The following is a 17,442-nucleotide window of genomic DNA, read 5'->3' as shown; positions in this document are numbered from 1 at the left end:
AGGAAATGGATTTGATTACTAAGATATGAAATTGGAGGTGGCTTGATTCCTACATTGAGCAGCAGACAGGAGAGAGAGAGCAAGTGAACTGAGCTGTGGCTTACCTTGTGCCAGGAGCAGAGTCAGGTTTACAGAGCAAGCACAAAGGTTTTTGATTTAGACACTTGGATATAGGAAAACTGTGCATAATTCCAGATATTATTTTTTATTTTAAATATAGCTATATCTACCTTCAGTCTTTAGAGTAGCTCATGGTGTAGTATATATTGTGTATCACTGACCTTCTTTCTTCTGGGTGGGATGGGCATTCCAAGGGGCAGTCAGACAGGACTGCTAATAGAAGTTGCATAGATTTTGGTGATTTGCTAGTCACTTGTAACCCTTCTCACAAAAAGGGGCCAAACTCAGGGACAGTCCTAGCCAGGTAAGCAGAGGAATGTGATCCATGTTCCCTGATAAAGGAGACTTCACTACCCTTTACTTGGGAGAACTGCACCTCCAAGTGAGTTGTCTGGAGCTATCTTAAGGAAATGCAGAAAGCAGAGCAGATAGAGCCAAATCTCCACAAAGGAGGCTTCAGAACTGAGGAAAATGACAAGGCTAGAAAAGCCATAACTAAAATGTATTGCAAAGTTGATATATTGTTTTAAGTATGAACCACTCCTCATAGGCACTCTGGTGTAGCCTAGTTCATTAGCTTGGACTGCAGAGAGGATGCAGTTTGTTCTGTGAGAGGCACTGGGATGGCATCAGACCACTCCTGAAAGTTTGGGCTGTGAAGCTCCTTCTGTATTGCATATTCAGACATCCTCGGCTGCCAGTAATAGCCTGCTCCTGGGAGTTACTTTGAGCAAAGACAACCTCAGGGAGCTTTGCTGATCTCACTTTAATGGGAGTTGCCAGTATTCAGTGGTTGCTGGGATCTCTGCTGAGTGTGTGTGTGAAATAGCACAGAGCACAGCATGAGGTCCTGCTCTAGCAACTGCATTGGTAGGGACTGGTGCATTCCCCACAGCATTCCCTTTGGGGATCTGGATGCTACAGAATCCCATGTGGATTCAGGATTTCTAATCACTGGCATGGAAAAAATAAATAGAAAACCCTTGATTTTATTCTCTATGGTTTAATGTTGTCATTTTGGTCTGAAAATAAACATCAAATGTTTGTGAGTTTTTTCAAACATGGTTTTTCTAAGTACTGTAGTAGTGAGCTATAGTACCACTATTTTACTGATTTATCAGCTGGCACTCCTTCTCTTTGTATTGCATTTGTGATATAACCTGTTCTCTCCCCACATGCAGTTCCCTCAATGTGTTACAATGGCAAGAATTTCAAGGAATGTAAAAATATGCCAGCCCAAAATCTAGGATATGGCCAGAGCTGTAATGTTCAGCCAGCCCTAAACAGTGGATTTACAATGCCTGAATATTTTGCTGATGGGATATGTGTATTGAAGTTTGATTAAGCTAGATATGAAAATTAAAACTTGGCTCCACACTGCAGAGAGAATCTCCTGCAGAGTGATACTATGGCATGAAGTTTTCTGTTTATCCCTAAGGCTGGTGCTGCTATGACTTCCAGGTTTGATGGTGCCTCTTTTTGAAGTTGCTGAGCAGCAGGCTAATGGCTGCACAGCATGATGCAAACACAGTGGAAAGCAGGGAAATCAGATGTGAATATATTCCCCAGAGATCTCCTGCTAAGATGAAGCTAACTAACCAGAGCTTTAGTGCTCGGATGTAGTTTTCGCATGCAGAGGATGGGCTGATTATTAGCTCTTCCTGCTTTACTGTACATTTTTGGATTACAGATGCTATTAGAAATAATGAATTCTGGCATAATATGCATTCTAGTGCAATATGAGCTATTTTATTGGAAGGAACATTATTTTTAAAGAGTGTCTGTCCAAGATCAGTGTCCATCATCCCTCCCCCATATTGTCCAAAATGTTCTTGGCCTTTTAAACAATATAGGTGTATATTCTTCTTCCATGCTTGCTTCGCCTTAACTGTTTGAAAATGGTAGCTGTAGTTTATTTCATCAGGACAAAGACTGACCTTAGAAAGGCACAGGATCTCTTGGCAAAGCAGCAGCCTGGCTAACACAAGTGTCTGCTCTCCATGTTACACCAGGAATTGCCATTGCTGCTGGGTAGTCATTTCGTTATTTCCACGGTGGCAGCATCAGATGCCACAAGGTATGGAGGGAAGAGGGCACATTGTCCTTCTTATGGGCTTTCTTGTGTCCTTATTGGTTTTATATCTGGTCTATAAAATGAAAGGAACTGCCAATCCATTTTTATTTGTGTGTAGGGGAGCTACAGCCAGGCACAAGTTGATAATTTTAATGTTAACATGGGAGCTGTTATTGCTGTGTATCATCACTGACCCGTTCATTGCTTTGAGGCCTTGGGCAGTTTAGGGTGCAGTGGGAACAGGGAGAACTTGTTGCAGTTCCCCAAAGATGCTGTATGAGAACATCCTCCTGTTTTCTCAGGTATCACTGGCCAGTCAGTCTTTGCTGGCACAAGGCAGTCTGTGTTGTTCCAGTCAAATCCTGAAGCTGTTTAATACAAAAAGGCAGAAGCATTGTTCTGATAGGAAAAAATTCATTGTGAAATGGTGGTCAAGCATAGGAGCAGGCTGCCCATGGAAGTGGTGGAATCACTGTACCTGAAAATGTTCAGAAAACCTGTGGATGAGTTTAGGGACATGGTTTAGTGTGGACCTGGCAGTGCTAGATTAATGATTGGACTCAATGATTTTAAAGGTCTTTTCCAACCTTAATGGTTCTGTGGTTACCTCTAGCTTTAATAAAGGAGTACTTGGGCATTTACACACCAAGCACCCAGGCAGTCTGTGCAGAAGCACAATTAAAAGAGTAAACTCTGAGTTAAAGAGCACAGGTTAAACAACAAATTGTTTGATCACAGACCCTAAAGGCTTGGCCTAGAGTGCCCTGTAGCAGTTTGGGAAGGTGCACTCTAGGCAAAGCCTGTAGGGTCAGAAGTGCATGCAAAGGTTCAGCCTTGAGTTGCCTTTTGCATCACAGATTTGGACAAGTTTGACAGCACCTACTGAGATTGTCCCTCTAGTGCTCCATACCTCACCATGATGAGAATCAGTTTGTCTCAAACATAATGAAGCAAACAATTGCCCTATCTGCTTCCATAACTTAGAGGGGAATTTGCAGACATTACAGATATTTACAGATAGATTCAGGGAATCTGAAGATTTCTTCATGGCATTCAGACTTATGGTAAAGTCAAAGTAAGACGAGAGTTCAAACAGCCTTCAAGGCTGCTCTGAAAGCAAACTCTTTTTCCCTTGAGAGACAAGAATAATCTCCTCTGGACTCTACAGGAGCAGCAAGTAAAAATTACCTCATACAGTGGCATGCAGATGCTATCAATCCATTCGAGCTGCAGCCTGGGTAGTTCATGCTTCCTGTTCCGATCAAAAATGGCCTGAATTGAGAAGGAAACAAAACTGTCAGACTTTATTTACACTGGAGTATTTTACAGACACGTCATCCAGCGCTTTGCAGCTATGGTCAAATTCTCACAACCATAACACTTTGTGAACCATAATCAATCTTTGCAGGTGTCTTCCTACTGCTTTGACTGGTGTGAAAAATAAACTGTTTTCAATTCTGTTTTGAAACTTTTAGGCTGAATGTGTTTTGTGTTTATAATTCTGTAGTGTAAAATAAATGCTCCACAGTTGGAGTTGAGGTAGTAAGTAACCTCCTGTAGGAATGTAAAGCAGATAACTTTGAGTAGAATTTTCTCTTCTCTCACATAGGGTTTTGCAGCTCAGCAAAACAGTGATGGATCTGGGCTGGCTCTCTTCCTCCCAGTTAAATTCTTTAGAATACTTTCTGTTACCCTTCTCCTGTTGCCTCTAGATAATGGTTGCTCAATATTTTGAGTTATTCAACCCGGATAAGGCTTTTTCTAATTGTTCAGTGAAAATCTTTATGAAACTTTCCTAGTTCCTGTTTGACACTTTATACCCATCTGGCTTTATTCCACTCAATTCCATTTTATCCCTTCAATCACAGTAGTATATTTACATGTATACTTACAGAAATGCATTTCAAATAACACAGATATACAGCTGCAACATAAAGTAAATCTGGCACTTTTGATTTCCATAGGTAGCTGTGAGTTTTTAGTTCAATTCTGTGTATTAAACCCAACACCTGCTGCTTAGAAAATTCGCTGATAGAATAACCTTAGGAATAGATACAGGGAATGAGAAAAAGGGCTCAAGGACTGTGAAAGGGCAAAAGTGATTGTGTTGACTGGAGAGCTATTCTATATGTGGTTATAAATGCATATCCTTATTGGACAGAGCTTTTATTTATTCTAAGGTTTTTCTTTATGTACAAAATACAGTTAATTTTTCTGAATGAGCCCAATGATGTTTTTTTCCTCTATTAAAATTACTCAAACTATTCAAACTATTATAATACAAACCATTATTCAAACAATTTCAGAAATGATAAAAAACTTACTGAAGGAGTGAGTTTGAGTTCAGATCTTTCTCTGTCTCCTTGTTCAAAGAACTCACTGGTTACCAGCTCAGCTGCCTAAAATAAAAATCATGACAAAAGATCAGAGTTGTTACACAATTTTTAGGATGAATTTTTGCTCAGACCATGACTTCAGCCTGTACTTAACTGTAAAGAAGTGAGTATCCTCAGTTACAGGACTGACATCAGGCATGTGTTCACTGGTTTTTTTGACTGGGCATACAGGGGGTATAAACAGCCATAGTCAGGCACAGGGAATTGTCTTGGGGAATTACATTACACTGCCAAGGTAGCGCTCAATGCAGTTATAACAACTTACTCAAGAACTGAGATCAAACTAGAAAATTATAGCTTCTTGTTGGCATCCACTATTACATTTGTAAAAATGCTTTGTAAAACATGCATGAGCTCTCTGGTTATTTACAGGCTGTTGCCCTGTGATAACAACTTTGCTTATCAAAAAACTTAATTAACCAATACCCTCTGCTTTAATCTATTATGAATTCAAGAAGAGTTTTTTCCCTCACTAGGCTTTACTCTTTTTCCCCATGACTGTCATCAATATAGGATCTGCATATCTAAGTATGAGCTCAGATTGTGATGATAATCTTGATTTAAAATCAAGAAGTGGTAGGTTGGAAGTTAGAATGCATCTTCCTGACTTTTGTGAATGAAGATGTTCTATTCACTGCAGAGGTTTGTGCTTCTTAGAAGAGCACACGACTTAAAAATAAATTTAGTTATGGAAACCAGAGGAATTTTAGGAAGTCAAACAGTAACAGTTCTGATACAGTACTGTACACCTGTCATGTGTGAGGCTTTGAACATAAGCACATGTAACATTTTGAGATGCAAAAAAACTGGAAGCCAGTCTACTGAAGAGGCATTCACAAACTAAAGCTCCTGTCATACTAGTGTATTGCTTTTAAGCTAGGAAATTATTTTATAATGCCAAGGCACAAGAGGGTAAACTAAGCAGAGAACCTGTACTTCATAAAATCTCAAAATTTCTTGCTGTAGCAACTGCATGGCAGATAATGTTCACAAATGCTAAGCTTGTTGCAGTTGAAATAGGGAGTACCAAAATAATTTGGAAGTAGGTGATGTTATAAGTACTCTTAAATCTTAAGAAAATTCTGGATCAATATTCCAGATAAGAGAAATAATTTAACAACTTATCGGCAATTAAGGGTTTGCTAAATGTATTGTATGAAAATAATCATGGCATAGTATCATCCTTGTCCTTCAGTGCTATTCTGGTCCTGTTCTCCTTATGTCCCTTTTTCTTTTCTTTTATTTGTTTCAATCTTCTCTTCCTGATTTTTTCCATCTTACATGTGGGCTCTATTCCCTTTTTTCAAATATATTTGTTTTTTTTCTTGTGGCACAGTTAAGGTTCAGCTATTTCCTGTTTTGCCTCTGTAGACTTACTAGCACTTCTGCTCAATCAGGTAATGTTTCAGGAAATCCCAGGTGGGATTTTCCAATATAAAGTAAACCTGTATAAGTAAGCTGCAGGGGACTTTTCACCTGTAGACCTCAAGAGTGATAAGTATAAAAAACCCCAGTTTGCCAGAGACTGCAGCACTAATTCAGCAGCATAGCACAAACTAGGAAAGCAGACCCTGCCTGACATTTGGCTGTCAGTGAAAATGCAGAAGCTAACTGGGTTAAGGAGGAAAAATGAGGAGGGATTGCACACGCTGCAACAGTGGCCAGGAGGCACTGAAAAATCTTGTTACTCAATTTCCCACTGCAGGATAGAAGCAGCTTTCCTGATTTCCATGCTAGGTGACTATGTTCTGGCCAGGTAGAGCAACAGCCTTAGAAGAACTGTCACAGTCTGCTGATAAAGCAAAAAAGACTCACTTGAAAAACTGAAAGCTGAGGTGGAGCCCTCCCTCCATAAATTTTTTTTTTTTATTCAGTTGATGTGCATGTTAACTTCCATAGATCCTTTTCAGCTTCTAATACTTCCTTGTCCAAGGAATCTGTCTGCTCCTACATCACCAGTTATCTGGCCTAGTTTTCTCTTTTCCACCCCATCTCTATAACTATTACTTGCTGTTGCACCAAACTTCCTCCAGCTGTGTACCCAAACCCAGCTGCACTGGTATGTTTTCTATTTGCTTCTTGATGCTGCCAATTCCTCCATAACCTGACACAGTCTGTCTTCTACTGGCTTGTTCTGGGCCTCACTGAAGGACAGAGAATGACTGGCATAGATACTGGAAATATTAAGTATGGTTTCTAGGTAGACAAAGATGTCTAGAAGAGAGAAAATCGTGGGGCAAAGGACAAGAGTTTTGGGACGTTGCTTTCTCACATTGTACCTGTTTGCTAATGCTGGATCTATTTTTTATGTATATTTCTAAAGAGCCTACTCAGCAGCAGAACTCTGCATTTTTATTTGTTGGTTTCTAGATACAGGATGTTAAAGGAAGCCCTGTACTGCACTTGGAGTTTTGCAACATTATTAAGAAAATGAACACATTTCTTTTATCATATCTACTGAAGATTTTATGCTAATGAAAATATGCGGAAAATCTGTTGGTATTTTTGATTTAGGGAAGACCCTGCCACTGCCAAGGAAAACTTTGGGATGAAACAAGTAAATGCAGCTATATGTGGCTAAATGCCTTTTTTTTAAAATCCATCCATTTTTTGGATATGGATTTAAAATGTTAGTAAGAGGAGAGATTGTAAAGCCAGATGTACACACCAGCATATGTACAGGGAATGATTACGCAATAAACCACTTTTTGCAGAAGCCCCCTGCTATTTTTTTATAGCATTAATACTGCTGTAAATTGATTCCAGTTTTGGTCCCTTGTAAGCCAGGGCCCTGGGAATATTGTCCTGCCAGTCCCGCCTCCTCCCAGCCCTGCTATTAATCATGACTTGCCTGTCTTGAAATCTCCCACGGTTTGGTCACAGCTCCAAGGTCACAGGCTGTCATTAGCATTGATCTGAAAAACAGAAATGAACAATACAAGCTGAATCAACCTTTGTTGAATTTCTAAACAACTCTGCTCTGGACGCATAAATAAATAATACATATATAAAATGTCAGCCCTGGCACCTTCTTTTCCTCCAGAAAAGAATGACATGTTTGAAATCTTAGCCATCAGCATGGCTTTTTCATTACAATTGTGCCTCAGAATCCTAATGTGTTACAGGTCATAAGATGATGAATTTTGGTATTCTGCATTGCACACTAGAAAAGAAATGATATTGCAAAGGAGTAACTGCTAATTTTGCAATACTTCTAACACTACTTACATTAATACCTATAATATATTAGAAAGCATGTGCTTCACATGATATAAGTAAGGGTATTATTACATAATAACACCTGCAACTGGATTAATTTATATGCCTATTTGTAAGTGACTGCTGTAGCAAGAGAGCCTATAATCACAGGAGGCATCCCAGACACTGTTTAAGCAGTTTCTACTGCTCATCTACAATAAAAATTGAAGATTTACTGTGAGCTATATGGTTCCACTGTAGTTTAATATCTAGCTACAACCATGTTTTATATGCATTAGGAGAAGGAAACCGTTCAGCTGTAGAAAGCGTTTATGTACAGTACATGATGCAGATAAAAGTCTAAGAAAGTTTAAATGAAGAACAAGGGCACTGAAAATGAAGCATCAAATATATTGCCTGAATCTAAAATTAGGAATGGGTGAAATGGTATGGAAAATAGAAAATGGCCAATATTTTGTCAAAAGACGAAAAGATAACAGAATTTTAATGAAATTTCAGATAAAATGAGACATAACCAGGCATGCATATGCAAATACACACATTTTATTGTCTACAAAGTGTGATCTACTCAAACCACCCACAATGTCTGAGGTTTTCAGTAGGATGCATGCTCAGGGCATTCCTGAGGGCTGGAGGAGTACTCTGTATATGAAAATTCCCAGGTACAGACTGGAAGAGCAGAGAAGTGCATGGCTAGTGAAAAAAGACAGATGAGAGGAAAGGGATCAGGGAAACAGACAGGAAAGATCTTTGTGTGGAGAGGCAGAATATTGATACTTTCTGGAAAAAGAGCAGAAGGGCTGAACTGAGGCTGGGAGAAAGGGAAGAAAACAGGACTAAGTGTGTAGGAGAAATGGAGAAGGTGAAGTTATGTTGATTAATCCCAGCTGTTTGCTAATGTTGAAAAATCATACCGTGTATTTCATAAAATTGATTGTATTTTTAAAACAAGATACCTTCTCTTGTTATTCTAAGCCTCCAGTCCACAATACATGAAATTCCTTTAACAAATATGGCTACACAAATAACCAGAAAGCAAGAAAAAAACCATGCTTACCGAAATACTTCTCGGTGGTTTTTTATATTCCAATCATAACCACCTTTACTGACAAGCTCAAAAAACTCGGTCCTTCTCCTGCAAAAAAGCAGATTGTCAGAGAAGGAAATAAGACACTTGCAGGGCAGCACTGCAGCAGAAACACGGTTCTCTGTGTGATACGGAATCACTGCACCTCATGTATTATTGTTAGGGCCGTTACACTGACAGTCCATTTAAGCGAAACATACTAATTTCCGAACACGTTCTATAAATGTCTGTTATCAATGTCAGAGTTGCCTAGTAAAAGCAATATTGGATTTATGGTCTCCACAAATAAGGAAATGAATGGCTCTGAAATGTTCAGTCTTCCACAGAAGCATGAAATGTTCACCTACAGCAGTGGACAGACAGACAATAGAAACACCCCAGAAATACACACATGCTCCTCTTTTGTTGTCCTTGCAAAACGGTTTTTACTTCTATATCCTGAAGGGTTTTTCAGAGCTGTGCAGTTCCTGTTATTTCCAGCACACAGAAAGAAACAGAGACACACAGGAGCTGCTGCTGTCTTGAGTTCATAGTTCTTATAGACTGGAAACTAGGTCTCCCTGCTTAGTCCGTGGTTTGTCTCCTCACGCCTTCTTCATGTCCTCAAACAGGGACAAAACGTGAGATGGATAGAACATGTCAATGCTTGATTGTTGCCTTTAAGCAACAAAATTCTGATAGTCTGTAATCTTTTATGGCACTGAGACTCCAAGCAGCTCTTACTGTTTGCAGTGTGACTACAGTAGGTAATAGATCCTGCCCAAGATAGAAGCTGAGGTACAGAAACTTGGAGCAACTTGCCCCCCGTGACACAACATATGAGCATCAAAGCTGGAAAGCAAATAAATACCTACGTCCTGAGTGACAGTGCAGTGCCCCATCTCATATGTGACTGCTCTTTGTCAAGAGGAAATGTGTTTAGTTTCCTCCACAGGAGAGAGTTTGCAGTCTACATTTACTTCAACTAAGCTGCAATTTTGGACAGTGACTATTGACAGTGCAGTCTCATGGCAGCCAGGACATATTTGCATATGCACACTTCCAGATACTCTATGTTCCAGAACATTATGTGGGGCATGTTGCATTATTCTGGTCCCTGACTATCATGGGTATATATATGACCAGTCACTGCTACTATAGGGCCTTTCTATAATGGATTTCATTCAGCAGCTAGAAGAGGGCTATAAATGACTGCATGATGATATCTAATCCATTATACTTTGGGGAAAAAAAAAAGATTTCATTTTGAAGTATTGGATATTCTGAGAAATTCTTATGTTCCTGAACAAAAACCATGCAAGAATGTTTAAAGCTTAAAGCCCAGGAATGTGACACCCCAAAAACCTAAAATATTCACATTTAAAATGTAGAGATCCATAAACAGTAACCAAAAATGTAAGTCTCAAGGCCTTATGTTAAGCTAAAAGCTTTAAGGATTTTCTTTGAAATCCATTTAAATGGATACAGAAGTAGTAGTCCAGCTCCACAGAGAAGTTTCAGTGTAGGAAGGACTGAAGTGGAGGAAAGCAGCCATGTCCAATGAAACAATTTAGCATTTCCTAATGTTTTCTTTCGTATCCAAAATGATGAAGTTTTCTATTAATAAGCAAATATAATATGGCAGAATTTCAGAAACTAACTGAGTTATAAAAATTTTCCAGGGTCTTTGAGTAACATTGACTCTTGCTGTATTTTGCCTCAAAGGCAAGTTGTTTTCCTATGTATAACAAATTCATTTGCTCTACAGCCCAATGGCTCAAGACATCATTTGGATGAATTTCCATAAACTTAACTTTGGTTCCATGCTTTTACTTGCTATTATCTACAAGTGTTGTTATCTAGAATTATAAACTAAAGTCAAATATATTTCCTATCTGATTTTTCAGTGAGAATCATCTTTTTGTTTGTTTGTGTAAAAGTAATGCCTTGAGAAGGTCATAAAATCTTGCTCTGCAACAATTTTGTTGCTGGTGTAGTACCTGGAGCTTGTGGTCATTACATTCAGTCATTTTAAGAATACTGATATGAGAATTCCCCTCTCAACAAAAATGTTGAAGATGTAGCAAACTGAAAAAACAAATTAGGTACTTGTGTAGAAACACCTGTTCACATAGGCTGGCTTTAAGAAATGTAAAGCACCAGTGTTTCTAGAGAGTGATTTTCAGGCACTTCTGAAAATAAACTAGCATAGCTACCTCATTAATGAATCATATTAACAGAAGAAGAGAAAATAATTTATCTGCAGACTTTTGAGTAAAGAGGCCTCATTTGCTAAAAGTCTTCTGATTCATGCAGCACGAAAAATCACTTGTGCAAGTAAGAAAATAATCTCGAAATTCAATTATGTCCCTTTTGGACATTATTTCTCTGTGCTCAAACTAGAAAAACAACTTGACCACATAGTTTTTCAGCTTAAGGCATGCAGAGAAGAGAGCTCCATCACATCTGGGTCTGAACAGGGTCTGTCCCAAGGCACTGCCATGAGCCCCCTCTGGCTCCTCCAGGGTCTCGGCCAGGGTGAGCACATGGAGCTGTGTCAGGGCAGCTGTCCTCTCAGTCCCTGTCACTCATCTTCTTGAGAGCACAAAAAATGTCTGCAGCATTTATTTATGATGAGACAAGAGGACCTATGGTCCTTGTATCTCACAGAATGGAAGAGCTTCAAGGTCATCAAGTCCAACTGTCAACCCAGCACCCCATAATCACCCCTAAACCATATTCCCTCTAAGCACCATATCAACACAACTATTTCATACTTCTAGAGGTGGTGACTCCACCATCTCCCTGGACAACTTATTCCAATGTCTAACCACTCTTTCAGTGAATTTTTTTTCTCTAATATCTAAGCTAAACTTCCTCTGGTCCAACTCTAATCCTTTCACTTGAGACATGGCAGAAAGACAGACAGGATAGAATGCTAATGGACGCCAAACAAAAATTCCTAAGGATGACTTATTGTCATGACTGGGAAGGCAGTGCACTGAAACTGCACATCTGTCAGCACTGCTGCCACAGGCTAATGCCACATGTCAGAAGTGCACTGTGATGGTGACACCATTACTCCTCTAACTACGTGCATCCTCCCACACATCCTCAGTGGGATGAGCTCAGTAATAATTAACAATATTTGAAATACAGGACCAACTTGAAATCTACTTTGAGATTTGATTTGCAAACAAGGAAAGGGAAGAAAACTGGGGGAGAGAGATCCTAGTGTACTTCTCCACAGTTAAGGTTTTTAAGACCTATTCTCATCATATGATGTGAATTGGCATAATTTGTCTTCAAAGCAGCAAAGTGTCTGCTTTGTTACCTCTGTAACTGGGTCTGTAACTAAACATGGTATGTCTTAGCACAAGTGTTTAGAAATGCTGAAATGGTGGAAAAGAATTCTCAAATGTCATTGATTTTCTATGTGCCTGAAGAAATTATCATAGAAGGGACAGAAAAAGTATGGAACTGAGCTGTAACTGGTTCCTGGGATTGCTTTGAAGTATAAATTTAAGATTTCACTTGCTTTTGGTTGATACAGACATGTTACATATTAAAGCAAAACTTATTTGGACGCTTGAGATATATCTATTAGTCTAAAAGATACTAAGTGTTAGACTAAATCTCTTCAACCATAGCTGAACACTAATTTCTCATATTATATATCCTTATTGGTATTTAATAGGTCATTAGAGTAAGTTCTCTGAATTTTCATTCATCAAATACCAGAAATGCCAATACTTACTCAAAATACAGAGTGAGGTCTGTTGCCAATATCGATTGCTTTAGAAGCTGCATAAGGTCACTGTAGTCCTTAGAGGACAAGTTAGCAAAGATGTTGTGACCCTATAATGAAAGAGATAAAAGAGGTAAATGGCTAACAATCAATAGTTTTTTAAAAAGTTTTCTAACTTGTTAGTCTACTGTTTCCCTGTAACACAAGCCTTTTCTGATTCATGGGAAAACGATGATGAAATAATAATGCTAATACTGCTGAGATTACATTGAGGCAGAAGACTTGATGATTGTTATCAAGCACCTGGTATGTTTTTCTAAACTCTGCTGAAATGATAGCCTGTCAAGTAAAGATTTACTCTCTCCTCTGACCCTGCACAGACTCAGTTTATGGAGAAAAACTATGGATACATCTCAGTCTTTCATCTTATTAAATGTTTTAGGGAGCTGTATATTGGAGATTTTGAGTAGTGATCCTAATAGATTTATCTGTGCTGCTGCTTGCATGCACACAAACTGCTGTTAGAGCAGTCAAGGACACTAAATCAGTTTTTCATTCAAAGCAGCCCAGTTGCTCACTCTGCCCATTACTGTCTTGTCCTACAGTGTATACAACCATTGCCTATGTGGACTAAAGAACCACAACTTTATATACAATTTAAACTACCTTTATGGGCCCAACTGGCTGCTTTTTAAGGGATTAAGAATTAAGAATTTTAAAGATGCTCTGTGGCCAAAATGAAAGGAAATTCATTATTTGATGCTGCTATTTGAGACGGAGAAGGTTCTTTTGTAACTGGATTTCTGAAAACAAGAGGGACAGAGATCCTATAATTCCTCTGTGAAATTCTTGAGAAAATAAGACGAAAGAAACAAAATTAATGAAAAACTCTAAATGTAAGCTTAAGAAATTATTTTTTGACAACAGTCACATATATTAGCATACATAAATGTATTACAGGCCTTTTTTTTTCCTAATCACCTACATAAATATAAGACTCTTTCTAACCAGAGTCTTATTTTGGTGATATTTAGTCCTGTAGTGCCCACATTCAGTATGCACTGCCATCTACTGCTGAGGAATTTTAAAATGCCCCTTATAACCAAGAATTTTCCAGCAACAGGGTTGCTATAATTATGATGGTATGAGGACATATATGAAATAAGGTCTGGGGAGGTGCAGTTCTGTGACAAATCTCCCTGGCAGTGTCCACAGAGGAAAAGCCATCACCCTGTTCCCATTCGTCTGTGATCATGAGACATTCCAGATCTCTTCAGAAGTTACTGCAGATCGGGCTATGGTCTTCAATTGTGCTGCATGAACAGCAGCTTTGGTTTTATATTTACTAAATGCATTTTGTAGCAACCGAACTCTGTAAATTAAGAAAATGCATCTGTTGTTTTGAAAGGACTCTATGTCCGGTCTTTCACTTCTCTCAGTTATTAAATACATGGTGTAGTATATGCTGTATAGTGTTATATGCAAGATATTCTAGGCAAGAGCTCTGTCTTCACAGGTATCTGCAAAGCAATTAATATACTTTGGACAGCATGATATTACTGATTTTAATTTTTTAAAATAGTGTATTAAATTATGAAAAAAAAATACTGATTACAGAAAGGCTGCCAAAGAAATTAAATTGCTGTAGTAAAGGATGGCTCTGATACTCTGAATATGACACCTGTGGGGAAAGGTAAGCACCTGTTTCAGCTACCTCTAAACCACTGAGCAGGATATATGTAAGAAGAGTGAGAAAAGCTGACAATATGATTAGGATGTATTCTCCTTGCCCCTTGCTGATTGAGACAGATATAATCTCTGAGCTCTGTGATCAGCATTTGTAGTTGTTTAATTTTGTGCTAGTTGTGACCTTTGTGGTAACCAATAAATAATTCCTCAAGGAGAGGGCATTAAAAAGGTACTGTACATGGTATTTCCTTTCTCCAGCTGAAACTGCCCAACAGCTTACAGTGAGATTAATAGTAATGCTTTTGTACCTCACTTTGGAGAATCATGACAGCATGATTGAAATGGTGGTGCTCCAAGGTAGCAGAAGTGCCGTAGAGCTGAGCTAAGGCTGATCCACTCCTGAAACAGAACATGGGAAGTCAACAAACCCTGCTCGTCTGCTTACGAAGCAGGTTTCAGAGACAATTTAGTGACAAAAGCACGTAGCCACACTCTCCACCTCCACTTCAGCAACCTCACTTAAGACAGCTGATGAGATCAAAATACTAATTCAAATCCAGATATAAAGCATTTATGTTCCATTCTTTGCTAAACATTGCCAGCTGACTAAAGATTCTTCTGGAACTACAAGGAATTTTGTAATGCAGCTTTCCAAGTGCCTCAGGAACAGCACGGACACAGAACTGTGCAGTAAAGGCACAAGGTAATGTCCTTGAGCTGGGATCAGCTGTTCCCCTGCTACCATTTATTTTTAATTCTTAATAGACATAAACAAAGGGCTTACATTGGCCAACTACAAACCCTTAAATTAAAATCCCAGAACACAACAACAAAAAACCTAACTGCAAATACTAGAGGTAAACAAAAAACCACAAGTGAGAGCAGTGAATATAAAAGTAAACCTTAGCATGTCTCTAGAATGTATTTTCTCATCACATTTATTGCCTAAACCAAAATCAGGTTCAAAATGAACAGAGCAGGTCGGTTTTCTATGTTTAAAGGACAAAAATATATGGAATAACATTATATAATTGCAAATTGCTGGGAATTTCAGGGAATGGGACTGGATTGTCAGAATGGTCACTGTTCACCAGTAGCAAAGTAGTTCAGGCAAAGTACTTCACTTCTGGGATCCAGCCTAAAGTGAGAAGAAGGGCTTTCTTCCCAAAGAAATGAGAATAAGAGATTATGCTAGAGACAGAAAGAGTCTCCTAGGAGCATATACCATAAAACTGCACCATACTGATACTTAATTATCAGATGCAGCTATATGAGAGAAAAGAATGTCCAGGAAACATCATCCCTAGAGAAGGTGATATTGACATATATAACAGAGCCATTTGAGACAACTGTGATATTGCCTCCATCATATACCTCTTGAACCTTCATCATACAGAACAGCAGTATGGGACACTGAAGATAAAATAGGAAAATGTGATGCTTAAATTTATGTCAGGTTAGAGGAATAAATCATAGTTAGCGTTATGAAAACTACAGCTTCTGTTTTCAGGGATGTTTTATACGTGTGTGGTAATGTTTGTCTTTCATTAAATGTCTTCAGCAGTTTCTTTATGGAGTCATAAAATGGTAGCCTCCTCTCTGTACTCTGTTGTCAAACAACAAGTATGAGTGATAGCCGTCTAATGCTGAACCCTGTACCTTTAAGTCAGCCATCCCTCTGCACAAAAGATACTCTTGTATAATGGTACAGCAGAGAAGTGGTTAATTTAATCAGAGCCTAAAATGGCCAGGATGTAAATCTTAGGTCTCGTTTTTGTAAATTGGGAACATAAACATCAATCAGCTGAGCTTCCTTCCCATTTGTCTCGTCTATTTTGATTCTCTTCAAGACTCAGCTGCAAAAAGGCATCTAGCAGTGCTTGGTAACCTTTGCACCACGAGCTCTGTCTTTTGAGCACTGCAATTGATTTTCCCTGCTGTGGTGATTGAAGATCCAGACAGTGTCATTGTTTCATTGAGATTGTATGGCAACACCAATACCTCAGGAAATGGCAGCTTAGTGAACATCAGAAACATCAGTTTGAGTGATGGTCACTGAGGCAACTTGCCCCCAGAAATGCAGTAGCCCCTGCATACACACCTTGCAGCAGAGTACTTCTGCAAAAGTAGGACAAAATAGGCTAATACAGCATCACTCTGCATTTCAAATATCTCTGGACAACCATTTGACCACTCCCCCATCACAATGGAGGATTAGCAGTAAGGCAGAACAGAAAAAGCTACAAATGCACACTGGGATCTGCAGGACAGGAATGCCTTCGGGCCTCATATTCTGACTGTAGAGGAACCAGGGAGTGAAGAAAACAACATGGGATTTGAAGGCATCTCTGTGTGTGGCAGATTTCACAGCTTGGCCAGGATGTTGCTGGAGACATTTTCTATTGTCCCTCCTATTCTCAGGAAAGGCAGATTTTGGAATGAATTTGACCTTAGTCTAAGGAGTTCCCTTACCTACACAGTAAGAAGTACCACTCTTAAACTTACAAACCTACTTCTACTTCACTGGCAGGAGCCTGGTTTCTGTGAAAGCATTATTTCAGTTTCACTTATTTTATTTCCTTCGCAATAGCAGAAAAATATTTTACTTAATGCTAAGCACCCCAGTCAGCAAGAACAACCCAGACAGACAATTTAGGTGCTTCCTGGGTTGAAAACCAGAATCAATAACAGCTGAAAAGAACATCAGGTTTTGGCACCACATTTCAATATGTGGTGTCAGTTCAACAGCCAGCTCCAAAGGACAAGCCAGCAATTACTTAAAGGAACAGAGAATGATAAAGATGGATAGTCCCTCACTGCACACAGGAATAAGAGTACTTGGCCTTGGCCTAGAAGACTTGAAATTAATGCTTCATTCTTTATCCTGGTCACCTTTTGCTCTCCTGTGGAAGAAAACCAAATTAAAATAGTAAGAATTAGAAAGCTTACTTGGCTTGGAAGGCATTGTTGGTTCCCCTGTGGTCAAGGTCGTGACACAAGCATCCCACAATCAAAGCTAAAATTTCAATTTCAGTTAGAATCTCCTGAAATCCTGCGGTCTGAGAGCAGGAAAAAAAAAAGCAGCTGTAACTATCAGTAGCAAAAGGGATAAGTAATGTTAGTCCATCCA

At 39.0% G+C, this 17,442-nt stretch overlaps 1 protein-coding gene across 1 annotated transcript in view; it reads right to left on the bottom strand.

Moving 5' to 3' along the window:
• PDE11A (phosphodiesterase 11A) overlaps positions 1 to 17,442 on the bottom strand; it is a 107,870-nt gene that overhangs the window by 12,519 nt on the left and 77,909 nt on the right. Inside the window, exons 13-19 of the mRNA XM_039699397.1 lie at positions 17,262 to 17,371; positions 14,621 to 14,711; positions 12,633 to 12,733; positions 8,867 to 8,944; positions 7,442 to 7,505; positions 4,519 to 4,593; positions 3,383 to 3,466 (exon numbers count right to left, since the gene is read on the bottom strand). Coding sequence (XP_039555331.1) covers positions 3,383 to 3,466; positions 4,519 to 4,593; positions 7,442 to 7,505; positions 8,867 to 8,944; positions 12,633 to 12,733; positions 14,621 to 14,711; positions 17,262 to 17,371 — 603 coding nt within the window. The remainder of the gene's footprint in view (positions 1 to 3,382; positions 3,467 to 4,518; positions 4,594 to 7,441; positions 7,506 to 8,866; positions 8,945 to 12,632; positions 12,734 to 14,620; positions 14,712 to 17,261; positions 17,372 to 17,442) is intronic.

Source organism: Passer montanus, unplaced genomic scaffold (genome assembly GCF_014805655.1).
Source record: "Passer montanus isolate IOZ18808 unplaced genomic scaffold, ASM1480565v1 scaffold1, whole genome shotgun sequence".
Lineage (NCBI taxonomy): Eukaryota > Metazoa > Chordata > Aves > Passeriformes > Passeridae > Passer > Passer montanus.
Note: the sequence above shows the minus strand (reverse complement) of the source record. Positions and strands in the feature narration are given on the sequence as shown.